Genomic DNA, 12,278 nt, shown 5'->3' on the forward strand with positions numbered 1-12,278 from the left:
GCTTGTTTAGTGGACTAACTTTGCACTTGAAGGTTGCCCGTTCAGTTAAGTTTTAACAGGTCTGACGCTACGGCTGTATCTAGGCTAACGGCTAACATGCTAACTATTATTTCTATGTCACTAGTGACTTGAAACAAATTTAGGACGATAGGAGACGGGTTGAAATAAACCGAAATTTCCCTTTAAGTACAATACCTGAGTGAATAGTTACCTTCTTTACAAAGTCCAAAGTCTGTGATTTTCACAAACCCGTCTGCATCCATCAGCAGGTTGTCCAGCTTCAGATCTCTGTGTAAAACACACAGTAGGTGTACTTGAATCTGAAGATACAGTACAATGATGCAGCATCGCGTCAGCTGGTGCAACTTACCGATAGATGATTTTATTCAGATGCAGGAACTCTAAACCCAGCAGCACACATGCTGAGTAAAACCTGTAAACAACAACAACAACAACAACAACAACAGATTTTAGATTTTGGATTATAAAAAATATGATCCACACTTTCTGTACATAGTCTGTTAGAAATATTTAGAACTTTTACTTATTCCACCTCTTCATTACACAAACAGTGAAGTGTCTTTGAACAAGACAAGGACATACTGTACGAACCTGGTCTGCGCCTCGGTGAAGACATTGTTGTGGATGTGGATCATGAGGTCGCCGCCTGGTAAATACTCCATGACGAAGCAGACGTGGTCGCTGGTCTGGAAGCAGCCGTGGAGGTTCACCAGGAACGGATGTCTGGAAGCGTTGATCATCTCAAAGATCCTCTTCTCACTCATAAGGCTGCAGAATGAAACCTCACATTAGCACCAGTTTCTCTGAACTTCATATTATTCTAATTTAGATTATATTATGTTATATCATTATATAATAAAATTTAGATTATTTTTATTTACTATATTCTTTCATTAAAATTTGTAATGTTTTATTTATAATATTTTATTTCAATTTATTTACATTACTTTATGTAACATTTTATTTCATTTTAATGTATAGGCTATTATTTTAGATTGTATTATTTGAAATGTATATTATTCTATTTTAGATTTTATATATTTATAAATGAAAATTGTATCCCTATTTTAACTTACACAATTTAATGTAGATTTTAAGTTTGTTACTTGTCTTCAACTTGCCTTTTTGCCTTTTTTTTAACCCATATTTAATGAGCATTGAGAGAGATATATGAATTCCATTGTCAATGACAGCTTCTCTGTAACTGCTGCCCATAGGACAATAAAGGACTTGAAATTTCCTAGACCTGAAAAACAAATTACCATCTGTGGAACTTTTTCAGTTTCAGCTCAGTGCTATAGTATGGCCTTGGGTCTACAAGTAGATTGGTACAAATTCTGTTAACGTGAAAAAATTAAAAGTAGAAACAAACAAGTAAGAAGAGACAAAAGAAAGAGGCTCTTGAACCAGAACACTCTTTGTTTCACCTCGTCTTCTTTTAACTTAAAACTCATTTAGATGACTGCAGCAGGCGTTTCATTTGTCCTTAATTTGGTACATTTTTAATGAAGAATCCAATGAAGGTTCTTTATACTGTTAAATAGGCTTTAATTAAGTCAAATCTGTTGCTTCATTAACAGAAGCAATGAAACAAACCCTTCCTCAAGGCGGATCGTTGGTGTTTCATTTAGTTAATCTGAAGTACAAGTACAGCTTTGTAGAGAAAACTGCCAAAGTCTGTTACTTTTAGTTATTTTCAAGGGTCCATTTGCTCAAATTATAGAGGACTAGTCTTCTATTTACCTCGTCTGGTGCAGATTTGGTATAATGTGCATAGGTTTTGGTACATATATCGGTGTCTGGTGGTGAAATAAATTTGTGGATTTGTGGATATTCACACATATTGGCAGAAAAATTATGACATTGTGCATTTCTGCAAACCACGGATTTGTTACAGTCGCATGTTATTATTTAGCAGAAACGTGTGATTAGGTTTAGACACAAAAAACACTTGGTTATGGTTTGGAATAGATCGTGTTTTGGCTTAAAATACCCGGTTTATGGGGCACAATCCCTGCTGGAAAAGCAGTGGTGTCTCAACTGCTTTTAACGGCTCTATCCCTTTTTGAAAAACAGCAACAGTGTCACAGCTCAAGTTTCTTAGGTTATGTTTTTTATTCCTTTCACTCGTGCTATTTCCTGTTTTACTTTGAAACTCATATCTCCTCTTGTCTCAGATCACTTCACTTGCAGGTGTGGCTTGTTGCTGTGATTTGGATAAACTTTAAAGCTTTCCCTTCACACACTCACACACACACACCTGTCCACTTCATCTCGAGTCACAATGTCTCTTTTCTTCAAGGCTTTGATGGCGTACAGTCTTCCTGTCTTCTTAAACTCTGCCAGCAGGACCTGAAACAGAAAACATTCACTGAGGAGATGTTTTTAATCGAGCACGATGAATTTAAGAGAAAAACTTTTAAACTATTACCTTCCCAAAGTGTCCTCTGCCCAGAACTGACATATATTTAAAATCGTCCATTTGCATCCTTGTGGAAAAAAGACAAAAATATTAAATGAAGGCGATGCTTCATTCTGAGTGTGTAAAGAAAGTGTATGTGTGCATACTTTAGAGCAGATACAGGCTGGTCTTCACTTCCTTCTGTGTTGTTTATGGACGACTGCGAACAGAGACAAAGTTTGGAACATTTAACCATTCAGTCACAAATCAGCACTGCCTGACTCTCTTGTTTTGAAAGAGTTTCTTAAACTAATAGAAACATTCAAGTTCCTGAACCCACAGGAGACGCTGTAAAACTCCATTAAAGGTCCAGTGTGTAGGATTTAGGGGGATTTATTGACAGAAATGGAATATAACATAACAAGTATGTTTTCTTTAGTGTATAATCACCTGGAAATAAGAACTGCTGTGTCTTTTTAAACACTGAAGGAATTCTAACCAGGAGAAGTTTCAGCTGGTTGCAATCTGCAAACCTCATCACTAGACGCTACTAAATCCCCCTAAGTCTTCCACACTGCTCCTTTAAAAGCTAAAGATCACCTGATAATGGAGCACCAGCAACATGTCATTCATGTAATCTGGTGGATAACAATGAAATACTACAACTCAAGTAGAATAATTTAATTATTTAACACTGTAACAGAATAAAATATAGAGCAAATGTATGTTTAACCATGCTAGCTGTGCTGTAGTGTGGTTTTAGACTTGTCATTACACAGTGAATAACATCAGAGAATTTAGACTTTCGCTATTTATGTACTCTTTCAAAGTCACTTAAGTTAAATGTAAAAATAAAAATGTGTATTTTCTGGCAGGTTTATCAACAATCATTTACCAGCGTTTCTTGAGATGCAGTCAGAGATGATGTTTTGTGTGCCGTGGTGATGATGGTGGGAGTGTTGTCTCCCAGGTCGAGGCTGGTGGGAGACGGCTGATCCTCAGTGACACTGAGTCTGATTTCTGGAGCTTCGCTGCAGATATACAAACACAAAAACAACATTCATACATTTATTAATTTTCCATAACTGCTTATCCTGTTAGGGGTCGCGGGGGATGGAGCCTATCCCAGCTGACACTGGGTGAGAGGCAGGGTTCACCCTGGACAGGTCACCAGACTATCACAGGGCTGACACATAGAGACAGACAACCATTCACACTCACATTCACACCTACGGACAATTTAGAGTCACCAATTAACCTGCATGTCTTTGGACTGTGGGAGGAAGCTGGAGTAAAATTAAACCCCAAAAACCAAACTGTAAACAATCACACTGTTGCAGATGGTGCTACAATACAAGTTGGAAGTCAGTGCAGTTTTCACACAGGTATAAACTCTCCTATCTAACTCTATGTCAAGTCAGATACTGATGCTTTGATTGTTCTGACCTTGGCAGTGGAGAGGTGGTTTGAGGCTCCTTCTCGGTGGGACGCGACGTGTTGTTGGCCACCAGGTCGGGGGTCGTGGAGAGAGTTGAGCTGAATGTGGTGAATGAGCTGTAGCGTGGGAGGATGCTCATCATCAGGTGACCCCACGTGGCAAAGTTCATGTTCATCTGAGCCGCCCGGAGGAAGTTCTTCCCTGAAGAAGAATAAAATGCTTCACTTACACTGCAGACACACAAATAAAGTGTTGATCCTTCAGGGTGATCGTCTGTACCTCGCTCTTTAGTGAAGATACATCGCTGACGTCTCAGTTTCGGCTGCCGCTCAACAACAGTGTCGATGAACTGAAGCTGTAGAACCCACAACAAGAGACATCTGTTAGATGCTGGCTTGTGTTTACGCCTTGATTAAGAGCTCCTGAACATTTTCTATTTAAAATATTTAATATGTGTGGTTATTTTCCTGACAGTCTTTGTATAAAGTAAGGACAATGAGGTCTTGTAAATAGTATTTTTGAATAAAAAGACAACTGAAAAGTTTCGTATATATGGTATCTATGTTCATATACACTCATTAGCCACTTTATTAGGTACACCTGTTCAACTGCTCTTAACACAAATAGCTAATCAGTCAATCACGTGGCAGCAACTCAGTGCATTTAGTCATGTAGACATGGTGAAGACAACCTGCTGAAGTTCAAACTGAGCATCAGAATGATGAAGAAAGGTGATTTAAGTGACTTTGAACGTGGCATGGTTGTTGGTGCCAGACGGGTTGCNGGGTCCAACCTGGTACTAGCAAGGTGTACCTAATAAAGTGGCAGGTGAGTGTATGTAAGGAAACAAGAAACCGCCTCAGGGCAACAACCTGATAATAAATACACCAGTAATATGATAGTTTCTGGTCAATATGCCAACTAGATGTTAAGTAATAATTCCCTCCCCAGACTGTTAGTACCTAGAATTTATAATAAATACATTTTCTATTTCTGTACTAGAAGAACACATATTAATGTCTCCATCAGATTTATTCCTCCCATTAAATTAGATACCACCACACACGTCCAGGTCACTGTGTGTACCTTGGCGTAGAGGCGGCCCTGCGGCTCCAGACTGAACTCCTGGTCGTGGCTCGGGTTGTCCATCATCTCCTCTAGTCGCAGGAACTTGACGGCACACATCGCCCTCCGGTCCCGCCAGAAGACACAGACCTCCAGCTCCCGAGACTATCAGACAGAACATGAACACAATCACAACAAATACAATCAATGAACATACTCATACTCAACTTAATTTTGTTTGATATGCTTTGATGATTTGAGCTGAAGTTCAATGTGATTTTTTTCCAATAATATTTGTATTGTTCTGTAGGTTTTTTAAATTTTAACCCAATTAAGAAAAACAAACACAAAAGCTTTTAAATCAGACGGAATAATACGGCCTTATCTGAAACTGGATCATCTGGTTTCTTCCTCTGATTTTAAAGTTTTAATTGAGTTTAAATTGAGTGAATCTCCAAGCCCACACTTACTTCTGTCTGTTATCTTTAATTAAAAGAAACAAATCACCTCTAAGCTTTTGTTCTGCAGCACTGAACATGTTTAAGTTTGTCCCTTCCTGCACATTTCTGTGTGATAAATGAATGTGTCTGTGATGAATGAATATCTGCAGGTATTAGGGCGACACCTGCTGGTCACAGACACAACTACAGCAAAAATAAACCAGTGCACATTAAACAGCAGTAGCACAGTGTAAACCCTGACAATAAGCATTCAGAGTGATACTTTAGTGAAAATATTCCCAGGTAAGTGCACTTGAGTATCACAGGTAGGAGGCAGGAGTGTAGATTCTGGAATATGGCCTTTTCAGAGTGTTATATTCTGTGTTTAAATAGGATTTTAATGTAGATATTTTGAAATACTAAATTCTGCCTCATCATGCTAATGTGCCTCCTTGCTTCCCGCACTTGCCATAAGTCCCACCCATGGGAGATGCAAGCAGAGGAAGCAATGAAAAGTTGTGAGGACGATGGAGCCAGTGCTGCCAGATGAAAGATCCTTGGTCTCATAGCGTCAGTCTTAGGCTATGTTACATATGACCTGCCGCACAGCTCATCCATTGTCAACAGAATCTCCCAAAAGAACAACTTCAAAACCTCATAGCATCTTCCACAGATAGATAGATAGATAGGAAGATGTCTTATAGGCCTATAAAAGTCTTATGATTTGTGATGATCACTTGCATTATTGTTATCTGCACCACATAGCTGTGTGAGAATATGTGCACGTTGATTGTACTGTAAAAAAATAAAACTAAACTGTTGCTTTGTGTGATGCTGCAACACCTTGCATCTAATGATCCTTTATATTCTAAGGTGTTAGATTCATCACACACAAGGTGACGGCGTATTATACTGCTTCACACCATGCAACTGTAGATCTCTATACACGACACTACAATAGGCAATGTGAGAATAAACTGTGTGAATGAAGAATCATGCAGTGGTATGGCATCACTGAATGCGAAAAATAAATCAATAACTAAAAAAGAAAATCTCGCTGTGACCCTGGGGGAGCTCCATAGTCAGACCACTTGATGTAAAACTCGCTCAAAGCTTCTCCTAAAGCCTCCTCTCCCCTAGGGGTGCATTTAAAGGATTGCAGAATCCGTCATGATGGTGGAGGGGGAACGATTTTTGTGTCACGGGAGGAGAGAGGAGGTGAGGAGGCATAAGTAAGTATAGTGAAAAGGACCCTGGTCCGTCCCTTCAGTCACCTCTCACTTCATCTCTGCCAGTGGTGCCCAGCCCTGCTCTGCCCTGCATGTTTCAGGTCCTGATCAAACCACACCTGATTTAAACGACTGGCTCACTATCGAGCGCTTATAAGCCTCAAGTGCTTAATAATGAGCAGATCATTTTCACTTCTGACAGTAAATCCACTGACAGGGTGTCCTCATACAAGTACTTGGGTATATGAATAGATGACAAGCTTTCATTTACATATTGCTGCTCCTGTTAGGAAGCTTAAAGTGAAGATTGGCTTTTATTTGAGAAATAAATCTTGTTTTACTTTCAGTGCTGAGACAAACTTGTGGAAGCTCCTTTTCTGTCTGTGACTGATTACAGTGACATATTGTATATGATGCATGCAACCTCCACCAGTTTGCGTAGCCTTGATTCAGTGCACCATGCATCTCTACGTTTTATTACAGATGCAAAGTCACTTACTCATCACTGCTTTCTTTATGATTTGGTGGGTTGAACAGCATTGACCACTCACAGACAGCACTGGTATATTTTTATCTATAAAGCAATATTGGGCAAACTTCCAGCCGACCTCTGCACCCTGCTCTGTGTCAGCTCTGGTAGTTACCAGCTACACTCCTCCAGGTGCTTGCTTTTTAATGGGTTTTAACAGATGTGGGGAAAACTGCATTCTCCTACTCTGCATCATGGACATGGAACGATCTTTAAAAAGATCTAAAATTGGAAACACTTACATCCATTGATGAATTTAAAGGGATAGTGCACCCAAAAATGAAAATTCAGCCATTATCTACTCACCCATATGCCGACGGAGGCCCTGGTGAAGTTTTAGAGTCCTCACATCCCTTGCGGAGATCGGCGGGGGGAGCGGCTAGCACACCTAATGGCAGACGGCGCCCCAGACTAACGTCCAAGAACACAAAATTGAAACCACAAAATATCTCCATACTGCTCATCCGTAGTGATCCAAGTGTGCTGCAGCCCCGACATAAAAAGTTGTTTGGAAAAATGTCATATGAACTCTGTTTTTAGCCTCACTGTAGCCTGTAGCTCTGACTGCCTCTCTGTGCTCCGTGCTCACGTGTGCATGCTTGCGCGAGACCAGCGAAAGCATGAACTTTGCTTACTGGTGTTTACATCACGTGACACGTGACACGTGAACTGCAGGGAGAGACAACAGTAACCACAGAGCTAAAAGATAATTTGCACTACGGTCTTTTAGCAAAGGACAGCCCAACATGTCTGAAGACTTTGAAATTGAGGAGGAACAGCATTTCTTTGTTGAGCCGTATTTGTTTGAGCCCGAGTATACGGACGAACTCAGGCTACTGGACGAAGCAGCCGCCGGAGTCAAACACTGGAAACCTGGTGGTTTTAGTTGTTTCAAATGCAAAGCAATGCCAACGGATGAGGAAAGTCTTTGCTGCTCAGACTGGGAATTGGCGATGCCTGCACTTGAGAATCTGGACATCAGTACTGACGAGAGCTCTTCAGAGACCGTGCATCATCGACCACCCTGAGTTTCCAGCACTGCTGACCCGTGGTGTTCTGGAGACATTTTTTTACTTCCCCAAGATCAACTGGAAGAAAAGGCAGAGGCCCACAGGACCAGATGGCAGGCTTTCAGAGGAGTAAGTCATTCATTTCTACCTTAGTTCAGGCGGACATTGGAGTTGGTCTCGGATATATGGTTACTGTTGTCTCTCCCTGCGGTGCACGTGTCACGTAATGTAAACACGGGTAAGCAAAGTCCATGCTTTCGCTCTCATGTGTGTGCGCTTGCGCGATCCCGTGAGAAGCAGTCAGAGCTACAGGCTACAGTGAGGCTAAAAATAAAGTTCATATGACGTTTTTCCAAACAACTTTTTATGTCGGGGCTGCAGCACACTTGGATCACTACGGATGAGCAGTATGGAGATATTTTGTGGTTTCAATTTTGTGTTCTTGGACATTAGTCTGGGGCGCCGTCAGCCATTAGGTGTGCTAGCCGCTCCCCCCGCCGATCTCCGCAAGGGATGTGAGGACTCTAAAACTTCACCAGGGCCTCCCTCGGCGAGTAGATAATGGCTGAATTTTCATTTTTGGGTGCACTATCCCTTTAAGGGCATCATAGAGAATGCGGTGACAGAGACATGCTTGTTTTTCCTGAGAGACCACTGTGTTTGAATCGGGGATTTTTGTATTATATGTTGTATTTGTGCATTTTAATGTGTTTAGATTGACTGCTACCTCGGCCAGGTGTCTCTTGTAAAAGAGATTTTCAATCTCAATGGGACCTCCTGGTTAAATAAAGGTTAAATAAATAAACAAAATAAATCATTGTTAATTAGAAGAGTAGGTAGAGACCTAAAACATGCAGGGCAGTAGCTCTCCAGGAGCAGGACCGGGCACCGCTGATCTATACCCATGCATTTGCAACTCCGTTCCCTCCAGTCTCGGTCAACTGACAGCCTCCTCACCCGTCCCCATTTCCCCTAATCAGCACAGTTGTACATATTCAGGTTCATTTTCATGAGTAATCTGCCAATTTGTCAAGTTGCAATGTTGCTCTCTTGCTTTGTGTTACCGCTTTAAAGCTTCTGTACATCTCTATATACCCTCGCTTTAACAATAAAACATTGAACTACACCACTCTGCCTTCACCGTCTGTGTTTGGATCAAATCCTGCATTACCTCAGTAGTGACAGTTTTGAAAGTAAAAATATTTATCTGCAAAGTAACTCGTAGCTGCAGGTGTCAAGTAAATGAGTAACAAAAACAATATTTCCCTCTGAGATGGATCGAGTTGCACAAACTGAAAATAATGAAAGTACACAAAATGATTCAGTGAATTAATTTGTTTTTCCACCATTGAAAAAGAAACACCTTCTGGCGTATTCGAGGGCCTGAAAAACTCTCGCTTTCTGAGCAGAAATCTCGTTGTTCGAGCAAGCCCTTCTTCTTCTTCATATGTCGGGTGTCTGTGTATACATCCTGTGTGTTCTCTATCCTGCACGGTGCCCTTGTACCGCCTGTAAGGTCCTGTGTTTGCTGTATTACATGTGTCAGCACATACAGAGTAACGACAGCCTGTAAGCTGCTGATGCTGGTTGTACCTGCTCCAAAGTCACGGAGACAAAGTTCTGTACATTCATCATACAGGGAGAACATGTCGACTCTGATCTGCAGTATTTCAGTGGCATCTTGTTTCTGTAATTGAACTTATTTCAGGTGGAAACAGGATGACGTGGAGGGAAGTAAACTCAGAGGAAGGGAGGACGGCTCGGACGTGGGTGGTTTGGATCAGAATGAAAAATGACTCACGAATACTGGAAGCTGGCTCACAGTGGAGCTGGTCTGCAGTAAAGGAGGTTTAGAAGATGAGAAATCTGTGCTTTCTGCATTACAAACCTGACACTATCATCGACATGATCAAAAATACTGACTGTATTTTTGTCATTTAAAGGTGTTTATTATCTAACAATATCCCTGATATTAGATGGAGATGAACTGTATTTGAATACTTATATATGACGTTTATCTAGGTTTATTAAATGTACAAGACACCATAAAACTAAATCAAGCCAGGACCAGAGTCCAGCAGCGTGCATATTTTCAGACAACATTTAAAGGAAAGAAAATGGAGCAAAGCGACGAAATCATCCTACATAATCAGATCATCACTGCGTAAGACCGAGTTCATGGATAACTCACGAAGGCAGTTACTGTGTCGCGCTGAAAAAATCAAAATAAGTGCTAATCAAACTTTCTTGCCTTCTCTTTCAGGCTTTTGCGACAAAATTGGCAAACTTAAACACAAAACAAAAAATTAAGCAATCATTCTAGATTTTGGTCATCTGTGTTGTTGTATTTTTGCTTTTCTTGTTTTGCTTTGTCGTTATAATTGTTTTTTGTTTTGTTATTGCAGGAATATGATATACACTCTAAAAAATGATTCATGGGGTTCATCGATAACACTTGAAGTTTTTCAGGATAAGAAAAGGTTACGTTTGTTTCATTAACGTGTTTTAGTCAGTTGACGGATTATTTGAAGAAGTTGGTCAAAATTAAAAACATTTTTGACTTTGGGATGGAATTAAAATAAACAAATTAGAATATCTTGAATAAATAATATGACCACTAAATGTCAACACAACTTTAGGATAAATATTGAGGTCAAAGCAAATCTTATTAGTTGTACTAAACTAACTGAGTTTGTAAGATTATAAAAGAGTATTTACTTTATAAGGTCAGAGTTGGAACTACTGAAGAAGATGCATGCAAATTTTTATCTTAATTTCTTTAAGCTAAACCAGTGGATTCTTTAACCCCGTTTCCACCAAATACTTTCGGAATGGTACCTTTGGAACCAACAGTAACCCTTCAGACATGGTGCCTAGACCCTAGCGTTTCCACCACAAACAGTGCCCTTAAATGTGGGCGGGGTTGTTGTCACTCACTGCTCCGTCCAGCACTCGCTGTATTTCCTCGTCAGCGGTGACACAAGCCATGTTTCCATCAGCCTGTTTAGATGCGCATCTAGAAGTATCGCATCGGAAAATTATGATGGAAATGCCAAAATTCAAATTAAATTCCCCTGATTCGCACAAACTAAAATACGCCCGCTTTAGCCGGGTTTTGGTTGATTCGAAAAAATGTTGATTCGCAAAATGGGGGATGGAAACAGTTATGTTCGAATTAAGCGTAGAAGTTTTCCGGCTCTGTGGAAAACTGGCGCGAGTTCGTAGTTTTCACCAACGTCCGTACATTTAATGGAAACACACAGGATTCGTATTTCTTTTAATGCGCACTTCCCAATGATTCAAATCACTTTTGGATGGAAACATAGCTACAGATGGAAGTCTGCACCTGGTTTATCGTCCACAGAACGAGGCTGCACACCCACATTTTCAGAACAAAATAGAACAGGCTGCAGTGAGAGTCTCTCTCCATGGGATATTTAAAAATAGCAGCTTTGTGCATTTAGTCCTTCTCAGGCAAGCTCAGGGGTTTAGTATTAATGTAGCCTGACGCTACTCGACCCTTACCTTCGAGTGAGGATTAGCATATATGCAGTCCACATAAAACGACCGAAATTAATACATATAAACGCTTGAAGATCCACTCATTACTAAAAGTGTGTGTCATATAAAAACTAAAGTGATGGTCAAAGTTGTCACAGTGAAATTTAAGGTGTGCTGATGGATTCACGTCATCAACTCATGCATTGAGTAACATTACAAGTTAACGTTCCACCTTAAAAGTCACCGGCAGTCGGCCCAGTGAATGAAGTTATTTTTTCTCAGACTCCAGCTGCTGTGAGAGGCAGCAAAACATCCTTTCATTTTATAGTTACAGTTTACAAATAAACCTCTCCACAGTATGAACAGTGGTTACATGAGCCTCAAAACCAGACACAACTCAGCCCTGAGCAGAGTGACCGTCCTCTAGTGTAGATTAAAAGGATGATTAAATACATATAAAGACAAAAAGAAATCCCACATATTGGTTTTAGGAGCAGCTCAGATTTTCTGGTACCATAAAGTGGGCTCACTTTTAATGGAGTTACTACAGGTAATGACTGCACTCACTTGCATGTGATTGACTTGTAATAAAGAACTCTATTTGTGCTCATGGTTCGAGTGGGAAAACCAGAGTTAAAGTGGAA

The 12,278-nt window shown here is 40.4% G+C and overlaps 1 protein-coding gene across 1 annotated transcript in view; it reads right to left on the reverse strand.

Annotated features, from left to right (window-relative positions):
- The window catches only part of LOC126394194 (serine/threonine-protein kinase N2-like), a 35,913-nt gene that overhangs the window by 8,996 nt on the left and 14,639 nt on the right, over positions 1–12,278 (reverse strand). The window contains exons 7-16 of the mRNA XM_050050885.1: positions 4,947–5,090; positions 4,140–4,215; positions 3,869–4,061; positions 3,318–3,453; positions 2,590–2,642; positions 2,453–2,510; positions 2,282–2,373; positions 613–789; positions 371–433; positions 212–288 (exon numbers count right to left, since the gene is read on the reverse strand). Coding sequence (XP_049906842.1) covers positions 212–288; positions 371–433; positions 613–789; positions 2,282–2,373; positions 2,453–2,510; positions 2,590–2,642; positions 3,318–3,453; positions 3,869–4,061; positions 4,140–4,215; positions 4,947–5,090 — 1,069 coding nt within the window. The remainder of the gene's footprint in view (positions 1–211; positions 289–370; positions 434–612; positions 790–2,281; positions 2,374–2,452; positions 2,511–2,589; positions 2,643–3,317; positions 3,454–3,868; positions 4,062–4,139; positions 4,216–4,946; positions 5,091–12,278) is intronic.

Source organism: Epinephelus moara, chromosome 8 (genome assembly GCF_006386435.1).
Source record: "Epinephelus moara isolate mb chromosome 8, YSFRI_EMoa_1.0, whole genome shotgun sequence".
In the NCBI taxonomy this organism is placed as follows: domain Eukaryota; kingdom Metazoa; phylum Chordata; class Actinopteri; order Perciformes; family Serranidae; genus Epinephelus; species Epinephelus moara.